Source organism: Pongo abelii, chromosome 9 (assembly GCF_028885655.2).
Source record: "Pongo abelii isolate AG06213 chromosome 9, NHGRI_mPonAbe1-v2.0_pri, whole genome shotgun sequence".
NCBI classification, from domain to species: domain Eukaryota; kingdom Metazoa; phylum Chordata; class Mammalia; order Primates; family Hominidae; genus Pongo; species Pongo abelii.
In genome coordinates, this window is record NC_071994.2 from 34,838,833 (window position 1) to 34,860,359 (window position 21,527).

Genomic DNA, 21,527 nt, shown 5'->3' on the forward strand with positions numbered 1-21,527 from the left:
ATCCCTTCTCCCTGTCATTCAGCAGGGTCAATTATCTTATGTCTCAAAAGGAAACAAAACAGAAAAACATGAAAACTGTTTGAAATCTTTTTTTTTTTTGAGACAGAGTCTCGCTCTGTCCCCCAGGCTGGAGTGCAATGGCACGATCTCAGCTCACTGCAACTGCGCCTCCCGGGTTCAAGCGATTCTCCTGCCTCAGCCTCCCAAGTAGATAGGATTACAGGCACGTGCCACCATGCCCAACTAATTTTTGTATTTTTGTAGAGATGGGTTTCACCATGGTGGCTAGGCTGGTCTCAATCTCCTAACATCATGATCCTCCTGCCTCGGCCTCCCAAAGTGCTGGGATTACAGGCCTGAGCCACCACGTCTTGCCTCAGTGACTGAGTTTAGAGGATGCAGAGAGGAGCAGAGAGTCTTTGTATTCAAGGCCAAGTTTACAATGGGGCAGAGGAGATACACACAGATGGCTGTAAAATGGTAATATTTGCGGCTGGGCCCGGTGCCGTGGCTCACGCCTGTAATCCCAGCACGTTGGGAGCCAAGGCTTGAGGATCATGAGGTCAGGAGATTAAGACCATCCTGCAACACGGTGAAACCCCGTCTCTACTAAAACTACAAAAAAATTAGCCGGGCGTGGTGGCGGGTGCCTGCATTCCCAGCTACTCAGGAGACTGAGGCAGGAGAATGGCGTGAACCCGGGAGGCGGGGGTTGCAGTGAGCTGACTTCGTGCCACTGCACTCCAGCCTGGGTGACAGAGTGAGACTCTGTCTCAAAAAAAAAAAAAAAGTAATATTCGCTCAGTGGTTCTCCAGGAGTCAGAAATGAGAAGGTAGATTTCAGCTTGTTTTTAAAGCTCTCCTAAAATGCAATGGGCTATCTTGAAAACTAGTCACCAGTCATGTTGATCAACTGTTGGGCATAAGCTGGAAGGGATTTCTGCTCCGAATGGGGGTTGGTGTAGATGGCCCTTCTAGATCCTTTCTATCTCTATTAGTCTATGGTTCCCAGACCACCAAGTTGCTTTTTAAAAACTCATTTAGAGAGAATTGCTACCACATCAGATGCCAGTACGTTGTACTCGGTGTTCTGGTGAATTGCAGGTTTCCACAGTGTGGAATTGCATTGGTGTATTTGTCTTTTGGAGACCCAAGTCCCCATAGGCAGGGGTCTGGCTATTTTTTTTTCTTCATGGACCTTGTAGGAGAATCCGCTGGCATATTTGGCAGATATAGTCTTGTTGCTTGTTGCTTCTTTTGTTTGTGGTTTGCATCTGGCTGTGCAGATTGCTGTTCCCTTTGAGTGTCACACCACTTCATTTCATGAGACAGTTGTCTTCAGGAAAGTCTGTTCCCATGCCCCCACCCTCCAGGAACCCAGCTAACACCCAGAGCTTAGCTGTCAAGACAGATTTCTAATTTTTACCCTTCGATGGCAGAACTTTAATGTTGTGTCCCTAGAAATCCTTCAGCCCTAGAAAATGTGGAAAGTAGGCCAGGTGCAGTGGCTCACTCCTGTGATCCTGGCACTTTGGGAGGCCAAGGTGGGAGAATCACTTGAGCCCAGGAGTTTGAGACCATCCTATGGAGGACATAGCAAGACCTTGTTTCTACAAAGATAAAAATAAAAATCAGCTGGACATGGTGCGGGGCACCTATAGTCCTAGCTCTTTGGGAGATGGAAGCAGGAGGAACACTTGAGCCTGGAAATTCAAGGCTGCAGTGAGCTGTGATCACACCACTACATTCCAGCCTGGGCAATAGAGCAAGCTCTAAAAAAGAAAAAGAAAGAAAATGTGTAAGTCACATTGTGGCTCCATGCAGATGACTGAAGCAAGCAAAGGCAGCTTCTCTTCACAGCCTTTGAGGCAAAATGTTCTGGCAGCACCATGGCACCATTCTGGTCCTGCCCTCTTTCTGCTGCCAAATGGCCATTGTCATCACCTCTCACTTTCCCACTGTCTGTACCAAGTAATTGTAAGGAAGGCAGACATAGCCTCTTTCTCCTGACAAACACATTCTAAGGGTCAGAAGGGCATATGTTCTTTGGGTTTGGCATTTTTTGCCCAATTTTTGCATGTTTGACCCTGGGGCTACTTCTTTGAGACATTCCCCCTGCCCTAGATAAGTCAAAAATTACTTGAAGGATGTGGAGACAAGATATGGTAGCTTAGAGGGGCAGGCAGTTCTTTCTAAAATGCTTAGAGCCAGAAGTAAATGTGAAACCCTACAGCTTCTGTGGCCCTAGCGGGTGTGGACATTCCAGTTGTCCTGGCAGACACTCTTCCCTTCCAGGCACTCTCTCCTCTGGGTGAGTGAGTATTGGGTCAACTCCAGGTTTCCCCACACCACATCAGATGGAGTGGGCTGATCCACCCACCAGCTTACCTGCCTCCCTGCCCAGGACCCTGTAACCAATTGTTAGAGTAATGGAGGCAGAGAATGGAATTCTCAGTGCTGACAGCCAGTTTAATCCCACCTGGAGGCTTTTAAAAATGCTGATGCGGCTGGGCCTGGTGGCTCACACCTGTAATCCTCGCACTTTGGGAGGCCGAGACGGGTGGATCATTTAAGGCCAGGAGTTCGAGACTGGCCTGGCCAACATGGTGAAACCCCGTCTCTACTTAAAGTACAAAAATGAGCCGGGTGTGGTGATGTGCGCCTATAATCCCAGCTACTCCGGAGGCTGAGGCACGAGAATAGCTTGAACCCGGGAGGTGCTGGTTGCAGTGAGCCAAGATCGCACCACTGCACTCCAGCCTGGGTAATAAAGCGAGACTCCGTCTCAAAATAAATAAATAAATATACTGATGCATCCTTCTCAGACCACCCCCCCCCCCACCAATAATTTTTTAAAAGCAGATTTATAGATTCCACGGACTGTATGATTCACCAATTTAGAGTGTACAATGCAATGGTTTTTAGTATATTCACAGTTGTATGACCATTACCACAATTTTAGGACATTTTCAGCAGTCATTTTCTTTGTCTTCCCAACTCCCCCAATTCAAGGCACCCAACCACTAATCTAGTTTCTGTCCCTACAGATTTGCTTATTCTGGACATTTTATAGAAATGCAATCATACTACATGTGGTCTTCTGTGAATGGCTTCTTAGCACGATATTTTAAAGGTTCATCCATATTGTAGCATGTATTGGTAATTTATTCCTTTTCATTGCTGAGTAATATTCCATCGTATGAAGATACTCTCTTCGATTTATCCATTCATCAGTTGATGGACATTTGGGTTGATTCTACTTTTTGGCTCTTAGGAATATGCTGCTAATGCACAATGTATACAAGTTTTTGTGTGGACATCTGTTTTCATTTCCCTTGGGAATATCCCTAAGAGTGGGATGTCTGGGTCATATGTTAACTTTATGTCTAACCTTTTGAGGAACTGCCAGATATTTTGCAAAGCAGCTGCATCATTTCACAGAGCTATTTCATAAGAGCTCTCCTCGGTGCTTCTAGGTGTGATTCTAATGTGCTGCTGGTGTGGGTGAAAAACCTCAGTCTGCCTCATCTCATCTGGAAGTAAACTAACTGTAGAACAGATAGAGGCATTGTATCTGAAGGAGAGAATAATTTTAGAGCAGAACATTCATCCCTTCCAAGTTGTCCTTTGCAGCATTGCACATCTTTCAGCTCTTCCTATGTAGTCGAAGCTTAACTTGAGCACGTTAGGGGACTAGTCAGTCCAATGCTGGAGGAAGATTCTCCAGTGCCCACCTACAGCACAGGCTGGCTACCAAGAGTTAAGCTGATCTGGAAAACTGACCTGTCATTTAAGCAGAATGGGGCCACAGATACGTAATCCCCACTTCTGAGGACACGACATCTCTTCTTGCGTCATCACTTTTTTGGTGCTATCTGGTAAAAACTGAGTCATGAGGTGCCAACAAAAATTCAGTGCACTTAAACGTGAAGCTTGAGGCATTCTGTTCATTCCTGAGATACTTGCAGCTGTCAGCCCTGCCGTCTAGATGGTAAACAACTTGCCGAGGATGAAACCCTGCCACTGTGGTTTTCCTCGGCTTGTCTGAGCGAGACCTGGACCGCGACGGTGCACGCCTACGAGAATCGGAGGATGAGGGAGGGGCTGCGAGGTGGCGGCCCCAGGATCCAGCGGCCTCGCCCTTCGCAGAACCCTGCATCTAAAGTGGCCCCGTGGAGGGAGGCAAAAACCAACGATTTTTGTTCTGTGAGCTTTAAAAACCATCATTCTCTCCTGACTGCAGATAAGCATTTCCAAATGGCGACTGTGAGCCACCCTGAGCCTTTTTCCTTTCTTTGTGTTTGCAGCCACGGCACAGGGTACGAGAGCGATAACCACACAACGCCCATCCTCTGCGGTGCCCAGTACAGAATACACACGCACGGTGTCTTCAGAGGCATTCAGGTGAGCACACAGAGAGGCCCCAGCAGGAAGAGGGCCGCACTGCCTCTTCCTGCTTACCGGCCCTTTAGCTCCTTACTGATGGACTCTTTGGCCCTGGCAAGCCTCTTCTTCATTGCAGGCTCCTTTAACATCAGGGACCCCTGCTCATCCCCTGGGTCTGATAAGGCGGCTGTGTCCTCTCCTAGAGAGGCTGCCCCGCCGCCTGGCGCTGCCCAAGATGCGTGCTACAGAATCCTCTGCTTTCTGCCTTTACTGCTCCATTTGACTTCTCCAGGGCGGGCTGTGCGGCTTTTGTATTTAAGCTAATTGGGCTTGAATTAACCGCTTGGACCTTTGACTTCTAAGATTCGGTCTACATCGTAAAGTCCCCACAGGTAGACTCACATCTTGCCAAGTGTTGATGATAATCATACTAACTGTAGCGCCTATGGCTGGACGTTTTCTGTATACTAGGCATTGTGCTAAGCTTTATACGTGGACTTAAAAAAAATGGACTTTACCCTATCAGTACCATTTTGTATTGATGTGGTACATTTGTTATAATTGATGAGCCGATATTGATAAATTATTGTTAACTAAAGCCCATAGTTTACATTAGGGTTCACTTTTTGTGTTGTACAGTTTTATGGGTTTTGAAAAATGCATTATGCCATGTACCTATTATTCTAGTATCATACAGAATAGTTTCACTGCCCTTAAAATTCCCTACACTCCACCTGTTCTTCCTTCCCTCTTCTTCTCTTCTCAATAATCACCGGTCTTTTTTTTTCTTTTTTTCTTTTTTTTGAGATGGGAGTCTCGCTCTGTCACCTAGGCTGGAGTGCAGTGGCGCTATCTCGGCTCACTGCAAGCTCCGCCTCCAGGGTTCACGCCGTTCTCCTGCCTCAGCCTCCCGAGTAGCTGGGACTACAGGCGCCCGCCACCACGCCTGGCTAATTTTTTGTATTTTTAGTAGAGACGGGATTTCACAGTGTTAGCCAGGATGGTCTCGATCTCCTGACCTCGTGATCCGCTCGCCTCGGCCTCCCAAAGTGCTGGGATTACAGGCGTGAGCCACTGCACCCGGCTCGGTCTTTTTTCAGAATGTCATATAGTTGGAATCATACTAGATGTAGCATTTTCAGGCTGACTTCTTTCTCTTAGCAATATGCATGTAAGGTTTCTCCTTCTCTATTTGTGGCCTTTCCCCCTTCATTTCATCTGCAATACACCCTTATGAGGTAGGTACTGTTATTCTCTCCATTTCATGGATGGGGAAACTGAAGCCCAGAGGTGATGAATAATGTGTCCAGAATCACATCGCTAGTAAATATTGGAGCCGAGACTAATAACACAGGTCTTGCCCGACTTCAGACCCCCTGTTTATACCTACTTCACGATACTGCTTCTTAGGGAGGCAGAGGATGGTGAACAGTTTGTGGGAGGGAGAAGTCTCCAAGGAGCACGAAGAAAGTAAACTATAAAGGTAAAAGTTTTGGAGAATTCAATAGACACTTTTGATCTGCCACCTCCATAGACCTTCAGTCTGCCTTCCCTGCAGAGTCTCTATTTTGGGTGGTCAGAAGCACATACAGTTACTAAGGGTTTCATTTATGACTTATAAACATCAATCCATGGCTGCAACGTGAGTAACAGCAGTGATACTTTCACCAGAATGGTCAGTACTCTAGAAATAAGTTGTATCTGGGCCAGACCCCACATGATACGTGGGCAAGTAGCTCTGAGATGTTCTGATTAATGTTTCCAGAAGTGTCACGAAGAAAGAACAGTGTGCTCCCTACTCCCAAGCCTTTCAATGGAGAGAAATAAAGGCAAGGGTTGCAGAAATACGGAAATCTGACGACAATTTGGGGAGACATCAAGCCTCTCCCCTGACGAATACAATCAGAATCCTTCACCAGGACCCTTACTGAGATTAACAGCTCCTGTTCCCATGTGCATTGCTTCTAGGATGAATTAAGGGAAATGGAAAATGCTTCCTTTGCTTTCTTTCCCATCAAGCCCAGTTTGTCAGGCTCACTTGCCATGGCCTCTAAAAAACTCCAGACCGGACAGGTATTGAGTATTCCAATCCAACAGCTGGCTCACCATTTAATTTTATGCCTCCATTATCCCTGAGACACTATGGCCTATTAACATCAATGTTGTGTTGTATGTCACTACAGCATTTTTTCTTCCAAAAAAGAAACTGACCTTTCAGTGCAGGGCAATGCGAAATAGGGACTAGAACATAAGCATGGGGTAGAGTGGAAAATGCACAGGGCAAGGAGTTGGTTATATTCAGAAGTGGTTTCAGGTCTTAGCACAAAACATGGATGCACTTTAGGCCAGGCATGGTGGCTCATGCCTGTAATCCCAGCACTCTAGGAGGCCAAGGTGGAAGGATCCCTTCAGCTCGAGAGTTTGAGACAAGCCTGAGCAACATAGGGAGACCCTATCTCTACCAAAAAAAAAAAAAATTAGCTGGGCATGATGACTCTCACCTGTTGTCCCAGCTGTTCAGGAGGCTGAAGTGGGAGGATTACTTAAGCTGGTGAGGTTGAGGCTGCAGGAGCCCCAATCGTGCCACTGCACTCCAGCCTGGGCAACAGAATAAGATCCTGTCTTAAGAACAAACAAAACCAAAACATGGATGCACTCTTGTGTCAGCATCTCACCCCCTTTGGGGTTGATTTACTCATCTGTGAAGGAATGAGGAGAATTTAGTGGCCACTCAGGCACTTGCTCAGCTCCCATTTATGACTCCCTGACCCCAAGAAGAGGAAGGGGAGCTTGCCTCTTTGTTTTCCTCCAGTTCTTATTCTTGGAAGACTGACAACACACACACTGCACTTCCACAAGATAAAGGGGAGCAACAGATGCCCTGCAAAGGACGTGTGCAGTGCACAGAAGGCAGATGGATTCCAGTGCTTTCTGGCTGCACTATTAAAGGTTGTGCTGGCTTCACCATGGCCTTCTGGTGGGTTTTGCTTCCTTTCACAGATGGGATCCCCAAATCCAGGGGCTCCTTCTTCCTTGCTATTTACTTATACTTGGACGATCTGGTCAGTTTGGGGCTCATTCATTATCCCACTTTTTTCTAATAAGGATGTCCCCACCCATTGCAGATTGGCTCTAGGTCATGTGGTCATGTCTCCAAGTGGGAGGGAGTAGTTAGACTTTGGGACTTTGGACTTGCAGACATCACTACCTCAAGAGGAGAAGCTGAGAGATAGAATGGATTGGGAGCTCTTCCAGGTACCAGCATTTCTTTTGCAGAGGCTCTGGGACAGCCATTTCATGTAGGTTTCATCTCAAGAGCCACTTCTGGTTGCTCAGTAGTGATGATCTTAGAGCAATGCATTGTAGAATGTCCTGATCTAGCATCCATTACTGATGTCTGCCATGGGGATCTGGAGTGTGAATGGGAGTGGTTTTAGGTCTGCACCTGCCACCCCTTCTTTGGATATATTCCAGTGCTCACTCTCCCTCAAGACCTACGTGAATGTTCACATGTGGCTTAAAGCCTCCCTTCCTCTTACTCTCTGCCCGCAGGATGTGCGGCGTGTGCCTGGAGTAGCCCCGACTCTTGTGCGGTCGGCATCTGAGACCAGTGAGAAACGCCCCTTCATGTGTGCTTACCCAGGCTGCAATAAGAGATATTTTAAGCTGTCTCACTTACAGATGCACAGCAGGAAGCACACTGGTAAGTATGCCCGCTGTCCAGCCTTGGGCAAACATGGTTCAAGAGCTCTTTTTCCAGGCTCTCACACTGCTAAGGACCCAGGTCATTTCCAGGATGGAAAGTAAGCACTGCTTTGAAAGGTCTGATCCAGGTGATGTAAAGAGGTTGTGGGGCCATTTTGCATTCTGATTATCTATCCTTTATTACAGAGATCAGTAAACTGTCTTCCAGAAAGGCAGAGCAGAGTGGTAGAGAGAAAGTGCCACAGAGTTAAAGAGACCTGTGTGGGAATCGTGTTGGTGTTAGAATACTATTAGCATTTCTAAGGGGAGAGGAACTGGCCTGGGAATATAGTCATCACATGGTTTTAGGAGGTCGATGGGCAAGATCATTGTGAAATTTTAGAAGAGATGGTCCAAAGAAAAACTTACCTTCTTGGGTCAGTAATAATCAACTAGACAGGAAGGGGAAAATTGATTGTTAGTTTGATTTTTTTGTGATCACTTTAAAAAAAAAAAGGTCAGGCGTGTGGGCTCACGCCTGTAATCCCAGCACTTTGGGAGGCCGAAGTGGGGTGTATCACCCAAGGTTAGGAGTTGGAGACCAGCCTGGCCAACAAGGTGAAACCCCATCTCTACTAAAAATACAAAAATGAGCCGGGTGTGGTGGCACGCACCTGTAATCCCAGCTACTCGGGAGGCTGGGTCAGGAGAATTGCTTGAACCTAGGAGGCAGAGGTTGCAATGAGCTGAGATCTTACCACTGTACTCCAGCCTGGGCGACAGAGCAAGACTCTGCCAAAAAAAAAAAAAAAAAGAGAGAGAGATGATGATTTTTTATTTTTGAAGATACGCCAATGAAACTGGATTTTCCCCCAGGTCAAGGAGGCTGCTTCTGGGAAACAGAGAACTGGCATTGTTTGGTGTTGGCCACCTTGAATATGGACAGCCATATCACAGAACGTTTGCTCTGGGCCTTGTGGGCACTAGGTGGGAGTGTGGGAGTGTGGTGAAACCCAGGTTTTCCTACAGAGGAGCTACTGCTGCCTTTTCCACAATCGAAGAACAGCATTATTATAGGATCACTGTTACAACTGTATTATTACTGCTGATTTTGCTCTTGGGAAGCTGGAGAAAAAAGTGAGCTGCATTCAGATTTCCTTGGACCATTGGATTTTGCTAATTCACTGTGTCCAGAGGATGCAATTCTGGTGTCAATCTGAGTTTGCACTCAGTGGGCCACAGGCTTTGAGGCTAAAAAGGAGGGGACCAGTGGCATGTTATATTTTTACACATTTCCCCAAATGGGATCGTTTGAAAAGTGACTGTCAAGGTTATAAAGAAAACGAAAAAGTAAAGTCCTGCCTGAAAAATGCAAGGGAATAAATGAAGGCAGTATGGTTGTAGAAACTTTTAATGGGAGAGAAGCACTTAGAATGCAGTGAGGGTTAGACAACTGTGTGAAGGGAAGGCAGTGAACAAGACAGCCAAAACCCCAGACCCACTGGAGCCTTTAAGAAACTCTTCCTTGCAGAAGATGAGGGCAGGTTGGTATTTAACAATCCTACAGTCCCCCTTGAAAGACAGCAATATTTTCTTATTTATTTATAACAACAGTACAGACTGTTATATTAAGTACTTTTTGGGTGTCAGGCTCTCTACATGTATATTTCATTTAATCCTCACTCACAAAACATTTATGAAGAGGATAGGATATAGCAGCAAGAGGACTCAAACTCTTGCTTTTTAACTGAAGGTTGTAATCCTCCTTCTCAAAGAGTTCATGGTTTGTTTGGGAGCTAGGATATAAACAAATGAAAAGTGACTGAGAGAGTACATGATCATGTACTAAATCAGAGACAGGAGGTACCGAGGAGTTCGGAGGGTATCAGTTTGAACTAAGGTCATCCGAGAAAGTTTCTCAGAGGAAGAACGGCTTGTGTTAGCCAGTGGAGGCTGGTAGTTTGGGCAGAGAAAGTGATAGATGAGCAGAAGCTCAAAGGCAGGGGAAGGAAATCAGACTCAATAGGGGTATCATCTTCTCCAGCTCACAGAGGTGAAACACAAGGCACCAACCTGGATACAAATACAAAGAGAGGGGCCAGGCGCAGTGGCTCACACCTGTAATCCCAGTATGTTGGGAGGCATAGGCGGGAGGATTGCTTAAGGGGTTCAAGACCAGCCTGGGCAATATAGTGAGACCCTGTCTCTACAAAAAATATTTTTAAAAATTTAGCCAAGTGTGCTGGTGTATGCCTGTAGTCCCAGCTACTCAGGAGGCTGAGGTGGGAGGATCGCTTGTGCCCACGGTTTAGAGGCTGCAGTGAGCTAGGCTCACACCACTGTACTTCAGTTTGGGCAACAGAGAGAGACTCTGTCTCTGAGAAAAAATAAAAGTAAAAAGGCTCTAGCCCTCAGGATTTTCCAGCCCATTGAAGAATTGTAGAATTACAGACCCAGACACAGCTCACCACATTAGACAGCCTGGAATAAATGTCGTAATGAGGGAAGGAAGGGAAATTGGCTCATGCAGTTTCCAAGCAGGCATTGCAGAAGAAGGAGACACCCAGGAGACTTTCGATGTGGAGATAGGGATGGGGGACATTTAGTGTGAGCAGAGTGCAAGGAGGACTTCAGGATGTGAGCTCTGGCATAGTGGGGAATAGAGATTCATGAGGGAAATAGCAGAGGCTTTGAGGTTGGAAAGGTAACAGGGGGCTGCCTTGCAACAGAAAGACCTGACTGATTCTAGAATGGCTTGTTTCCATCCCAGATGCCTGTGACTCAGGATTCTCCTAAGAAGGTGGGAAGGCCTGAGGTTGCTCACTTCTCTTGGGGCTCAGGTCCCAGTATTTGGCTGAACTTTCTCTAGCGAGGACAGGGGTGAGGCTTCTCCATTCTGAGACAGGAGGTTGGGTAATCCCACTACTGACTTCTCTTGGATAAAGCACACCAAAAACTTTCTCAGTGATTTTGGTGTGTCTTGAGTGTCTCGCAACCATGGAGTCATATTTGCTTGACTCAAGAACAAGGAGTCAGTAGCAAAGAACACCAGGTCTTTGGGCCGTAAAACATAAAACTCTTATTTCATGAGGTTGACCTCAAGGCGCATGCATCCCAGAATTCTGCCTCAGATTCTGCCTGGAAGTTAAATATTTTGTTTTTTATTTGCTAATATTTTTTGAGCACGCCTTCTATGCTAGGCTCTGGGCTGAGCCCTTTATGTGAAGGTCATAAATCCTTTGAAGTTGTTGGATTATTGGACCCATTTTACAATAAAGAAACCACACCTCACCCAGGGCTTTTTTTTTTTTTTTTTTTTTTTAATGGCAGAGCTAGATGTGAGACTTGGGGCAGAATCCTCTGGCCCCTGAGCTCCCATTCATTTGTAACTTGCAAGATGGGGATCATCCTACCCTAACAAGCTCCAGTGAAGTTCCCTAAGCATTTTGGGATCTGTTCAGTCCTAGTAGGAGAGGTTGCCTTTAATGAGATCCTCTTTTCCAGTATCATTTTCAAATAGGATATGTGTCTTCCCCAAGGTGAGAAACCATACCAGTGTGACTTCAAGGACTGTGAGCGAAGGTTTTCTCGTTCAGACCAGCTCAAAAGACACCAAAGGAGACATACAGGTTTGTAGGTTCACTTCTCATTGCTGGCAGCTGTGTTCCCTTGGGCTAGGGTTGATTTCATGATTCTCTTTGTTGCTGAATATGAATGAGAGAGTCAGCCATGTGTTTAGTTTTTCCAGTATTTTCTCCCCCATAATCTCTGGAGATGTTCCTCCTCTTAAATAAAGAAAAAGAAAGAAAAGGAAACACCCCACATTTCCCCTGCAAACCACAGAACAGTGAGATCCCAATAGCAGTGGGCCGATGATACACTGAGCATCAGCAAAGAATGAGGGTGATGGAGAGCGGAATCCAATTTGTAGCATGTGATTCACTTTTCCTGTCTCTGACACAGCTGAGATCTTCCAGCTGGTGAGAAGCTGGACCTCTGTGGTTAAGGAATGGTTGTTCCCAAGACAGAAGCAGGTCCTTGAAGATTACTGTGCAGAATCAGTGATTCTCGTTGGGCCTGGGGGACTGGGGAAATCTAAGGGTGAGGCAGATGCAGACATTGCAGGCATGGCAGGAAATGCTGGGCTCCTCCAGCTGCCGGAAGTCAGCCTTGTGGGCCTCACAGTGCCCCACATTGTTAGGGCCGAGGCTAGACCTTCTCTGTCCATTTAGGTGTGAAACCATTCCAGTGTAAAACTTGTCAGCGAAAGTTCTCCCGGTCCGACCACCTGAAGACCCACACCAGGACTCATACAGGTAAAACAAGTGCGTAAACTTTTCTTCACATTTATTTTTCATTATTTTTTTAAACTATTGTGGAATGAAATTATGATGAGAGGGATTGGAAAAGACTAGTGTAAAAGTTCTAAGGTTTAGACTCAGTTGAGAGAAGGAATAGTGCGTGGCTATCTTTAAATAATAAATAATAACATTTTTTAAAGAAGGGGAGGGTGGAAATACAGAGAAGGAGAAAGATGGGAAAAGAATGGCTGGAGTGTGCAGAATGAAAATGAAGAGATAAGCCAGGTCCCTACTGTTTCCAGTTTGTTGCGTCACACATTTTGTCACTCTCTTTGATACGATAATCAACTTTACAGAAAAGCAGCAGAAATTTTAGCAAGCCAAACATTTATTCTTCTGAGAGCACATGTTTCATGGCACTATTTTCAGAGAACTGAGTCCTTGCTCTGCTGAAAGTTAATGCCCCAGGAGCGGTCTTGGTTTCTGCTGGACCAGTATCAGTGTGTGGATATTATTTCCTTCGTACTAGTACAGAGAAGAGAATAGGGCATTTATTTACTGGCTGCTGAAGGTTTTTGCTTTCTGCAAGGCTGGTGTGATTCATAATAAAAATAGCACCACCTTTGATGCATGTTTTCTACCTTTGGAAAGAGGGTTAATATTTAGCTTATCTAAGTCTATCTTCACAACATGCTTGTAAGTAGAGTAAGGTAGGACCGGCTGTGGTGGCTCATGCCTGTAATCCCAGCTCTTTGGGAGGTTGAGGTGGGTGGATCGCTTGAGCCCAGGATTTCAAGACCAGGCTGGGCAACATGGCAAAACCCTGTCTCTACAAAAAATACAAAAACTAGCTGGGCATGGTGGTGTGGACCTGTAGTCCCAGCTATTTGGGGGAGGCTGAGGTAGGATGCTCACTAGACCTTGCTTGGGAGGCTGAGGCTGCAGTGAGCTGTGATCCCACCACTGTACTCTAGCCCAAGCAACAGAGCAAGACCCTGTCTCAAAACAAAACAAAACAAACAAAAAAAGTGAGGTAGGCATGTGTTATTCCCATCTTACAGATGAGGAGACTGAGGCAATAGTAATTCAATGGCTTATCTAAAGTCACAAAGCTAGTAAGTAGCAAATCCAGTTCTGTCTGCTTCCAGCCCACCTTGTCCCACTTGCTTCTTTATTGGAGAAGGGGCAGGTATTTACTCTGCAGTCCAGGGAGCATGGAGAGTCAAGTAGAGAGTCAAAGTCAGCAAAGCTGAACATCACTGAGAGACTGAGAGGAATGAAGATGACGAGAGACAGGGTTGGGATTAGTCCATTAGGAGCCAGCCCCTAACAGCACTGCTGGAGGTGGGGTTGGAGAGTGGAAGCCAGGCCAGGAAGAGCAGAGGAACAGTGAGTGAAGGAAAACACGACATCACAAACCCCTGAGCAGCCCCAGATTCTTCGCCCAAACTGGCTGCATTTAAAAACAGAGCCAAGGCACCTGTGGCCCATCGTTGGCGGGATGGGATCTTGCTTCCCTTCCTCAGGTGCCTTTGATGCTTCTTTAACTTAGTCCTGAGCTCATAATTTGGTGGCAAAGTGTTATAGTCCCTTGTACACTGCTGTCACACTCCCCAAGTAAGTGTGACATGACCTGTTTTGCCAGCAGACTGTTTAATACCACATTTGATTGGCCTCCAGTCTGACCCTGGGACACCAGCCCTCCTGGGACATTTCTCAGTGCTTGTCCAAACCACTAGTTCTCAGAGAAGGCCAAGTGGGACCAGCAGTATCTGAGAAGATCCGTCAGGTGGTACAGGGTTTGGCTTCTGTGCATTCTTCCTTAAGATGGAGCCGCAGCTGCTTTTCCATCATGGCTAGGCCTGGGAGGTGTGATACAGGAAAAAGCACAGGTTCTGGAATTCGACAGACCTGGAGATATGAGTTCTGCCTGGATCCGCCCTCAATAGATGTCCTACCTCATCTTTAGAGTGGGGATAATAACGCTTCCCCTACGGGCTGTTGTAAGGAATACATGAGGGTGTGTGTGTGTGAAGCCCAGCACAAGGCTTGGCATGTGTTAAGCATCAAATAAATGGTAGTTATTCTCCCTAATGAGAATGAGGCTTGGAAAGAATGTCTGAGGGCTCTTTGGCTGGAGAAGCCTCAATCTTTTGGCAAGCTTATTAAAAATCTAAGAACCACGCCCCAACTAGAATCTTCCATATAACAGGATTATGCTCTCAGTAACACTTTAAGAGAAAAAAAAAACACACACACATAACATGTAAACTGGTATCAGTGATTTATTTTAAAGTATCCAGCCCATCCAGGGTATCTACACAGATAGAAGTATTAAAAGCTTCAGTCACAGCTGAGATCTCTGGACAGTGATCACTCAGTAATACCCAGGGTAGATGACCCAGAGGCTTCTGCAGCCCAGTTCATCTCAGTTCCCAACTTACTCAACAAGGGGGAGAAATTTACACAGTTCACAAAACATTCTATCAGCAGAGACTGAAACAAATGTTTTTCCCCTTAATTATGAATTGCTCAGACATTTCCCCCAACTTGACTCATTCTTCATCTCCCACTTTCCAAGTTTTCTGACCGAAGAATAGAACTTTTTACAATATTTCGATCCTTAAAGCCCCCAGAGATGCTGCTGTTTCAAGGCTGCCTGGGAAATGAGCTCAGTTGGTTAGCTCAGGGACGGAATGATGGGAAATTCAGAATGGGTGCCTTGTGATGACTTCACTTGGGCCTTGATAGTTGAACTTGCGCCCGTCTCTTCATTGCAAGTATCTCTGACTGGCAATTGTGTCAACAGGTGAAAAGCCCTTCAGCTGTCGGTGGCCAAGTTGTCAGAAAAAGTTTGCCCGGTCAGATGAATTAGTCCGCCATCACAACATGCATCAGAGAAACATGACCAAACTCCAGCTGGCGCTTTGAGGGGTCTCCCTCGGGGACCGTTCAGTGTCCCAGGCAGCACAGTGTGTGAACTGCTTTCAAGTCTGACTCTCCACTCCTCCTCACTAAGAAGGAAACTTCAGTTGATCTTCTTCATCCAACTTCCAAGACAAGATACCGGTGCTTCTGGAAACCACCAGGTGTGCCTGGAAGAGTTGGTCTCTGCCCTGCCTACTTTTAGTTGACTCACAGGCCCTGGAGAAGCGGCTAACAATGTCTGGTTAGTTAAAAGCCCCTTGCCATTTGGTCTGGATTTTCTACTGTAAGAAGAGCCATAGCTGATCATGTCCCCCTGACCCTTCCCTTCTTTTTTTATGCTCGTTTTCGCTGGGGATGGAATTATTGTACCATTTTCTATCATGGAATATTTATAGGCCAGGGCATGTGTATGTGTCTGCTAATGTAAACTTTGTCATGGTTTCCATTTACTAACAGCAACAGCAAGAAATAAATCAGAGAGCAAGGCATCGGGGGTGAGTCTTGTCTAACATTCCCGAGGTCAGCCAGGCTGCTAACCTGGAAAGCAGGATGTAGTTCTGCCAGGCAACTTTTAAAGCGCATGCATTTCAAGCAGCTGAAGAAAGAATCAGAACTAACCAGTACCTCTGTATAGAAATCTAAAAGAATTTTACCATTCAGTTAATTCAATGTGAACATTGGCTCACTGCTCTTAAGAAACTATGAAGATCTGAGATTTTTTTGTGTATGTTTTTGACTCTTTTGAGTGGTAATCATATGTGTCTTTATAGATGTACATACCTCCTCGCACAAATGGAGGGGAATTCATTTTCATCATTGGGGGTGTCCTTAGTGTATAAAAACCATGCTGGTTATGTGGCTTCAAGTTGTAAAAATGAAAGTGACTTTAAAAGAAAATAGGGGATGGTCCAGGATCTCCACTGATAAGACTGTTTTTAAGTAACTTAAGTAACTTTGGGTCTACAAGTATATGTGAAAAAAATAAGACTTACTGGGTGAGGAAATCCATTGTTTAAAGGTGGTTGTGTGTGTGTGTGTGTGCATGTGTGTGTGTGTGCTGTGTTGTGTTTTGTTTTTTAAGGGAGGGAATTTATTATTTACTGTTGCTTGAAATTACTGTGTAAATATATGTCTGATAATGATTTGCTCTTTGACAACTAAAATTAGGACTGTATAAGTACTAGATGCATCACTGGGTGTTGATCTTACAAGATATTGATGATAACACTTAAAATTGTAACCTGCATTTTTCACTTTGCTCTCAATTAAAGTCTATTCAAAAGGAAAGTGGCAAGATTCCATCAGCTGTATTGTGTTCAAATCTCAAGGCCACTGAGCCTCTTTTAAACAGGTAAGAGAAGACACCACCGACATCAATGGCTACTAGTGAGCCTATCCAGGTCCTGACCACAATTTATTTCTCGCTGTCAAACTTCAGGAGGGACTTATATGTCCTAGAAGCAACAGAGAGTATCTTCACCTTGCGTTACAGAGTGATTGTGCTCGTGCTATGGTTGGATGGGGTTTGTGGATGATGTGGTGACTATGTTTTAAGGTTTTAAGGTTTATTTTAAGCAGATTATCATTGCATCCCATCATTCCAGATCAGCAAAAGAAAATAGAGAGATGTTAATGATAACTAGCCCTTTTGAAAAGTTCACAGATACATCACTGGGAGGGCATAGGCTAAACACCTAGTACAATTGAATTTACAACTGTACTTGCTATAAATCAGCTCAGCAGATTGAAAACTGCTTAGCCTTTCCAGGGCAACTGAGTGTGAAAGCAAAGATCTATATTATCTATAAACTATAAACTCTCTTTCTGTTCTGGTGTGTGGTTTTTGAATTGTAAGTAAGGAGATTAATTTGGTGCAGCCCCTCTCAGCTCCCTTATCTTGGGGCTTGCATGCATTCCGGGTTTTATTTCTTCATTTAGAATGCTTCTCAAACAGATGGAAGCCTAGCTATGGAGACTGTTTTACATTGAAGTGCAGCTCAAAGTTTGGGCAGCCTAAAAGTCAGGTCCGGAGGCCCCTCTTATTTTGCATCTGGCTCTTGCATCACTGTTAATTATAGCGAGTGTGGTGACTCATTTATATCAGCCGTTTTTATCTTTTCCTGCCAGAAGACAGCATTTCTCTGGAGAAGCTCAGGACAAGCATGGCAAACGTCACTGAGTCGGAAAGAGCCAGGTCTTACAACAAAAGTACAGCCACATTGATTGTTTCAACTGCACAGGGAAGAACAGAGATTCTCAGACGACCCTGTAAGTTTAGCTTGCAGTTAAGATCATGGGCTATGGAAAGCAGACCAACCTGGCTTCAAATTCTAAATCTCCAGTTTCCTTATCTGTGAAGTGGGGACAAAAGTCCCTGCCTGATAGGATCGTAGTGAGGTTTAATTTTTTTTAAGTATGAAAACATCAAGTACACAGCAAAGGCTTATAAACATTATCTAGGAAAACTATTACCCAAGAACTTACTGGCTCATTTCTTTTACCTCTCCCTCCTCCAGGCATCCTCTTGCAGTGTCTAGCCATCCTCACAGGTCAGCTCTAAAAAATGGTAAAAAGTCCATTGCCCTCTACCCCAACCCAGAGTTAATAACTTTTGCAGCAATTGAGCTTCTTGCCAGCCTTGCCACAGAGACCATCTCTGCTTGCTCTGTGTCTTCTATAAAGCACTTGTGAACACTGTATGTGTTTCTGAGACCCACTGTGTTACTCTTCCATAGACTGTGAGGAGTTAGTGGTTGAAAGTAGGTCAGTGGGAGCTCCCTGTGGCCCAGGCTTGAGGCGGTGTTGGGTGCAGTGGTCAGCATGTGCACTTTTCCATCTTGCTTTATTTACTGCCGCACCTGGTTTAGCATATGACTCAGTACTCCCAGCTCCCCAGCTCCCTCTGCTGGATCTTCCCAGACTCTTCCAGTCACCAGGAGCCCTCTCCTCTCTGAACCTCTGTAGCATTTAGAGTACATTTAACATTAAATAGTACTTTAGATCAGAATAGTGTTTTCCCATCCTTTTTGATCTTTAGGACAATCCTGTAAGGTAGACAGGGCAAGTGTTAGTCCCACTTTACAGATGACGAAATTGAGGCTCAGTAGAAGTAAGTGGCTAAGGCAGCACTTAGTCTTGGTCTTCAGCATCTAGGTGTCTTCCCAAAACATGCTTGGTGGTGTAGACTTGTGCTCTGCTCCCTTGCCTCATTTTTATATATCCTTTTTTTCTTTTTGGCTGGAGTGTAGTGGTGTGACCTTGGCTCACTGCAACCTCTGCCTGCTGGGTTCAAGCGATTCTCCTGCCTCAGCCTCCCGAGTAGCTGGGATTACAGGCTCATGGCATCATGCCCAGCTAATTTGTGTGTGTGTGTGTGTGTGTGTGTATTTTTTTTTTTTTTGAGATGGAGTCTCACTCTGTTGCCCAGGCTGGAGTGCAGTGGCACGATCTTGGATCACTGCAAACTCCAACTCCTGGGTTCAAGCGATTTTCCTGCCTCAGCCTCCCGAGTAGCTGGGATTACTGGCGTGCACCACCATGCCCGGCTAATTTTTGTATTTTTAGTAGAGATGGGGGTTTCACCATGTTGGTCAGGCTGGTCTCGAACTCCTGACCTTGTGATCCGCCCACCTTGGCCTCCCAAAGTGCTGGGATTACAGGCATGAGCCACCGTACTGATCTTCATTTTTATATATCCTATCTTCTCTGCCAGAGTGTGAGCTTCTAGAGGGAAGGAGATCCTCTTCTCCCTTTCCTGCATTACTTCCATTAGGGCTTCTCAACTTTCATGTCCATGGACAGCAGCAGGGGAATTTGCTAAAGTTCAGGCTTAGATTCAGAACTTCTGGGGCGGGGCCTTGAGAGTCTACTTTTCTAACAAGTTCCCAGGGGATTCCCACTGTGCCGGCCTGTGGATGACACTGTGTGTAGCAAGGATCTACAGGGTGGGCTTGTTAAATACTTTAAGGGTGACTGATGAGATTTGCACTTGACTATCCTGGGATGGTGCTGGGCCCTTCTAGTCCTTGAGAGGAGCCAGTGAAGAGGGCCCAGGGCCCTGCTGTGAAGGTCCACTGTGGGTCAAGACACGCATGCTGAATGCAGTCAGAGGAACTGTGTGCACTAGCCCAGGGGAATCCATCCATGAGTGGGTTGTTTTCAAATATAGTTGGCAGATCCTATGTTGGTGACTTCCACAAGTTGGGGAGACTTCCACAGGTAAGATCAAGTGTGGTGAGGGGCCATACCTGCCTCTCCAGTCCTTGCACCTCACTCAGTCACTCGTCTCAGCAGTGGACCCCTGCCTCCCTGATGCCCTGTTTTCCAGCATCCACAAATTGAAGTCTTATGGCCTTGGTGAGGATGTATTCCTTGTGAGCCCCAAGCCTCACTGCCAGGCAGGGTTTTCCCATGTCTTGCTGCTACTAGGAACTACTTTCTTGGCTCTATTGGGTAACAAAGAGCAAAGGTGACGATCCTTGGAGCCCTGTCCTCCCTGAAGGGTGTTTGCGACACTGATCTTGGACTAACGGATGTGCCAGGAAGAAGTTTGGGTGTGTGTGTGTGTGGGTGGTGGGGGGGTTGATTTTGCTCCCCCAGGGGATATTTGGCAATTCTGGAGACATTTTGGATCATCATGACCAGGGCAGGGGTGGGGTGCTCCTGGTATCTGCGGGATACAGGCCAGAGATGCTGCTAAACAACCTACAGTGCACAGGACAGCCCTTTCCTCCCCCTTCCCAAAGAATGATCTGGCCCCAAATGTCAATAGTCTCCCGGTTGAGAGACCCTGGCATAGAAGAGGGAAGTCACTTGCCGTAGATGGACTGTTACCAGATGAGAGGGGTGATGGGGTGCATCTTGGTTGGCCTAAGAATTGCTGTCTGGGCTGTCTTGAACCCATCATTCTGAATTAACTGACTCGCAGGAGGCATTGTTCTTCAAAGTCTTAAGCAGAGTGGCTTGTAGGAATTTCTCATAGGTAAATGCATGAGAACCACAAAAAGGGAAACAAATCCCTATGAAAATATAAAGGTCTGGGCTCTTCATTCAGGTCTTTGCTTCTAGTGACTATTTTAATTATCAAGTGGTTGAAATATGTGAAATTATTTATTTGATAGGATCTTGCAAAACCGATAAATAAATATAAATATTCATGATGATGATCACACCTGGTCTGATTTCTATTGTCGGTTGATGTTATGCTGAGAAAGTAGCTGATTCCATGGAGGGCTCTGGGCTTTCCTCCATTTTTCAAGCAAAATCCTGATTCTGTTAGCTCTCAGGCTGGCCTTGAGAAGGAAAGAGAGAGCCAGACAGCATAGGAAGGGTATAGTATCTCAGAGGTCTGGAAACCCACCGGCCAGCCCTGCACAGTTAGGACGATCAAGACCAGACCCCTGAATAAGGTTGTGCTTCAGAGGCTGATGAGGGGATGAGGACAAATTCCTGAAGTCCGGGGATCTGGAAGGTCAGTGCTTTTAAGCACAGACAAAATCATCCCAATTCGAGTAGAGGCCTCAGACAGGGAGACCGCAGCGGTAAGCAAGTCAAGCAGACCAAATGAGCAAATGTGAGCTGTGGAGTTGGAGCAATATTTTTATGGAGCAGGGAAGGATTGAAGGATGGTCTGGGGGATGGGCTGAGATAAATGCAGAGGGGAGAGGTTGGTTGAGACCAGTGGCTTTCCCCTCTCCTGTCATCCCAGGAGCATTGGTGATGCTGACACTTGGCCATGAAGGATTGCCTGATGCAGTGGGGACTCGGAGGGCCGTGGAGGAGGCAGTTGGGCTCCAGAAGAAAGAAGGAGGGGTGGAGTGAGGAAGACCAGTCTGGGAAGAAAGATGAGACAGATGAGGAATGGAGTGCGGATGTCAGGGAGGTCTGCAGGAAGAGGGGGCTTCTGTCTCACAGGGCCTGCCCCTAGCATGAACCTGCACCAGCCTGTGAACGCACACCCCAGGACTTTCACAATTAGGAGATGCTCAAGTGATGAACGGTGAATCAGATCAATGCACACCATGTATTGATCCTTTGTGTGCAGCTCAGTGCCATTTTACATGCATTCTCCATTTACATGCAGTCTCTCCACTCGCCTCCTTTTGACAGTGATTCCCATTTTACAGATGAAGAAACCGAGACTCCAAAAGTACCCCCCCACAGGGTCATGCAGTTCACGCATGTGGCAGAGTTGAGATTTTAATCTGACTGAGTCACAGCCCATATTCT

The 21,527-nt window shown here is 46.0% G+C and overlaps 1 protein-coding gene across 4 annotated transcripts in view; it reads left to right on the plus strand.

Moving 5' to 3' along the window:
* The window catches only part of WT1 (WT1 transcription factor), a 48,608-nt gene extending 31,488 nt beyond the window's left edge, over window positions 1–17,120 (plus strand). For 2 of the 4 annotated variants that reach the window (XM_054524521.1, XM_002821911.4), the window contains 5 exons: window positions 4,308–4,404; window positions 7,939–8,089; window positions 11,610–11,699; window positions 12,303–12,395; window positions 15,181–16,912. In XM_054524521.1, coding sequence (XP_054380496.1) covers window positions 4,308–4,404; window positions 7,939–8,089; window positions 11,610–11,699; window positions 12,303–12,395; window positions 15,181–15,302 — 553 coding nt within the window. In that variant the 3' untranslated portion in view covers window positions 15,303–16,912. Of the gene's footprint in view, window positions 1–4,307; window positions 4,405–7,938; window positions 8,090–11,609; window positions 11,700–12,302; window positions 12,396–15,180 lie in introns of all 4 variants that reach the window. The other 2 variants (XM_024255267.3, XM_002821912.3) reach the window with 2 other exon arrangements.
* Window positions 17,121–21,527: the final 4,407 nt, after the last annotated feature.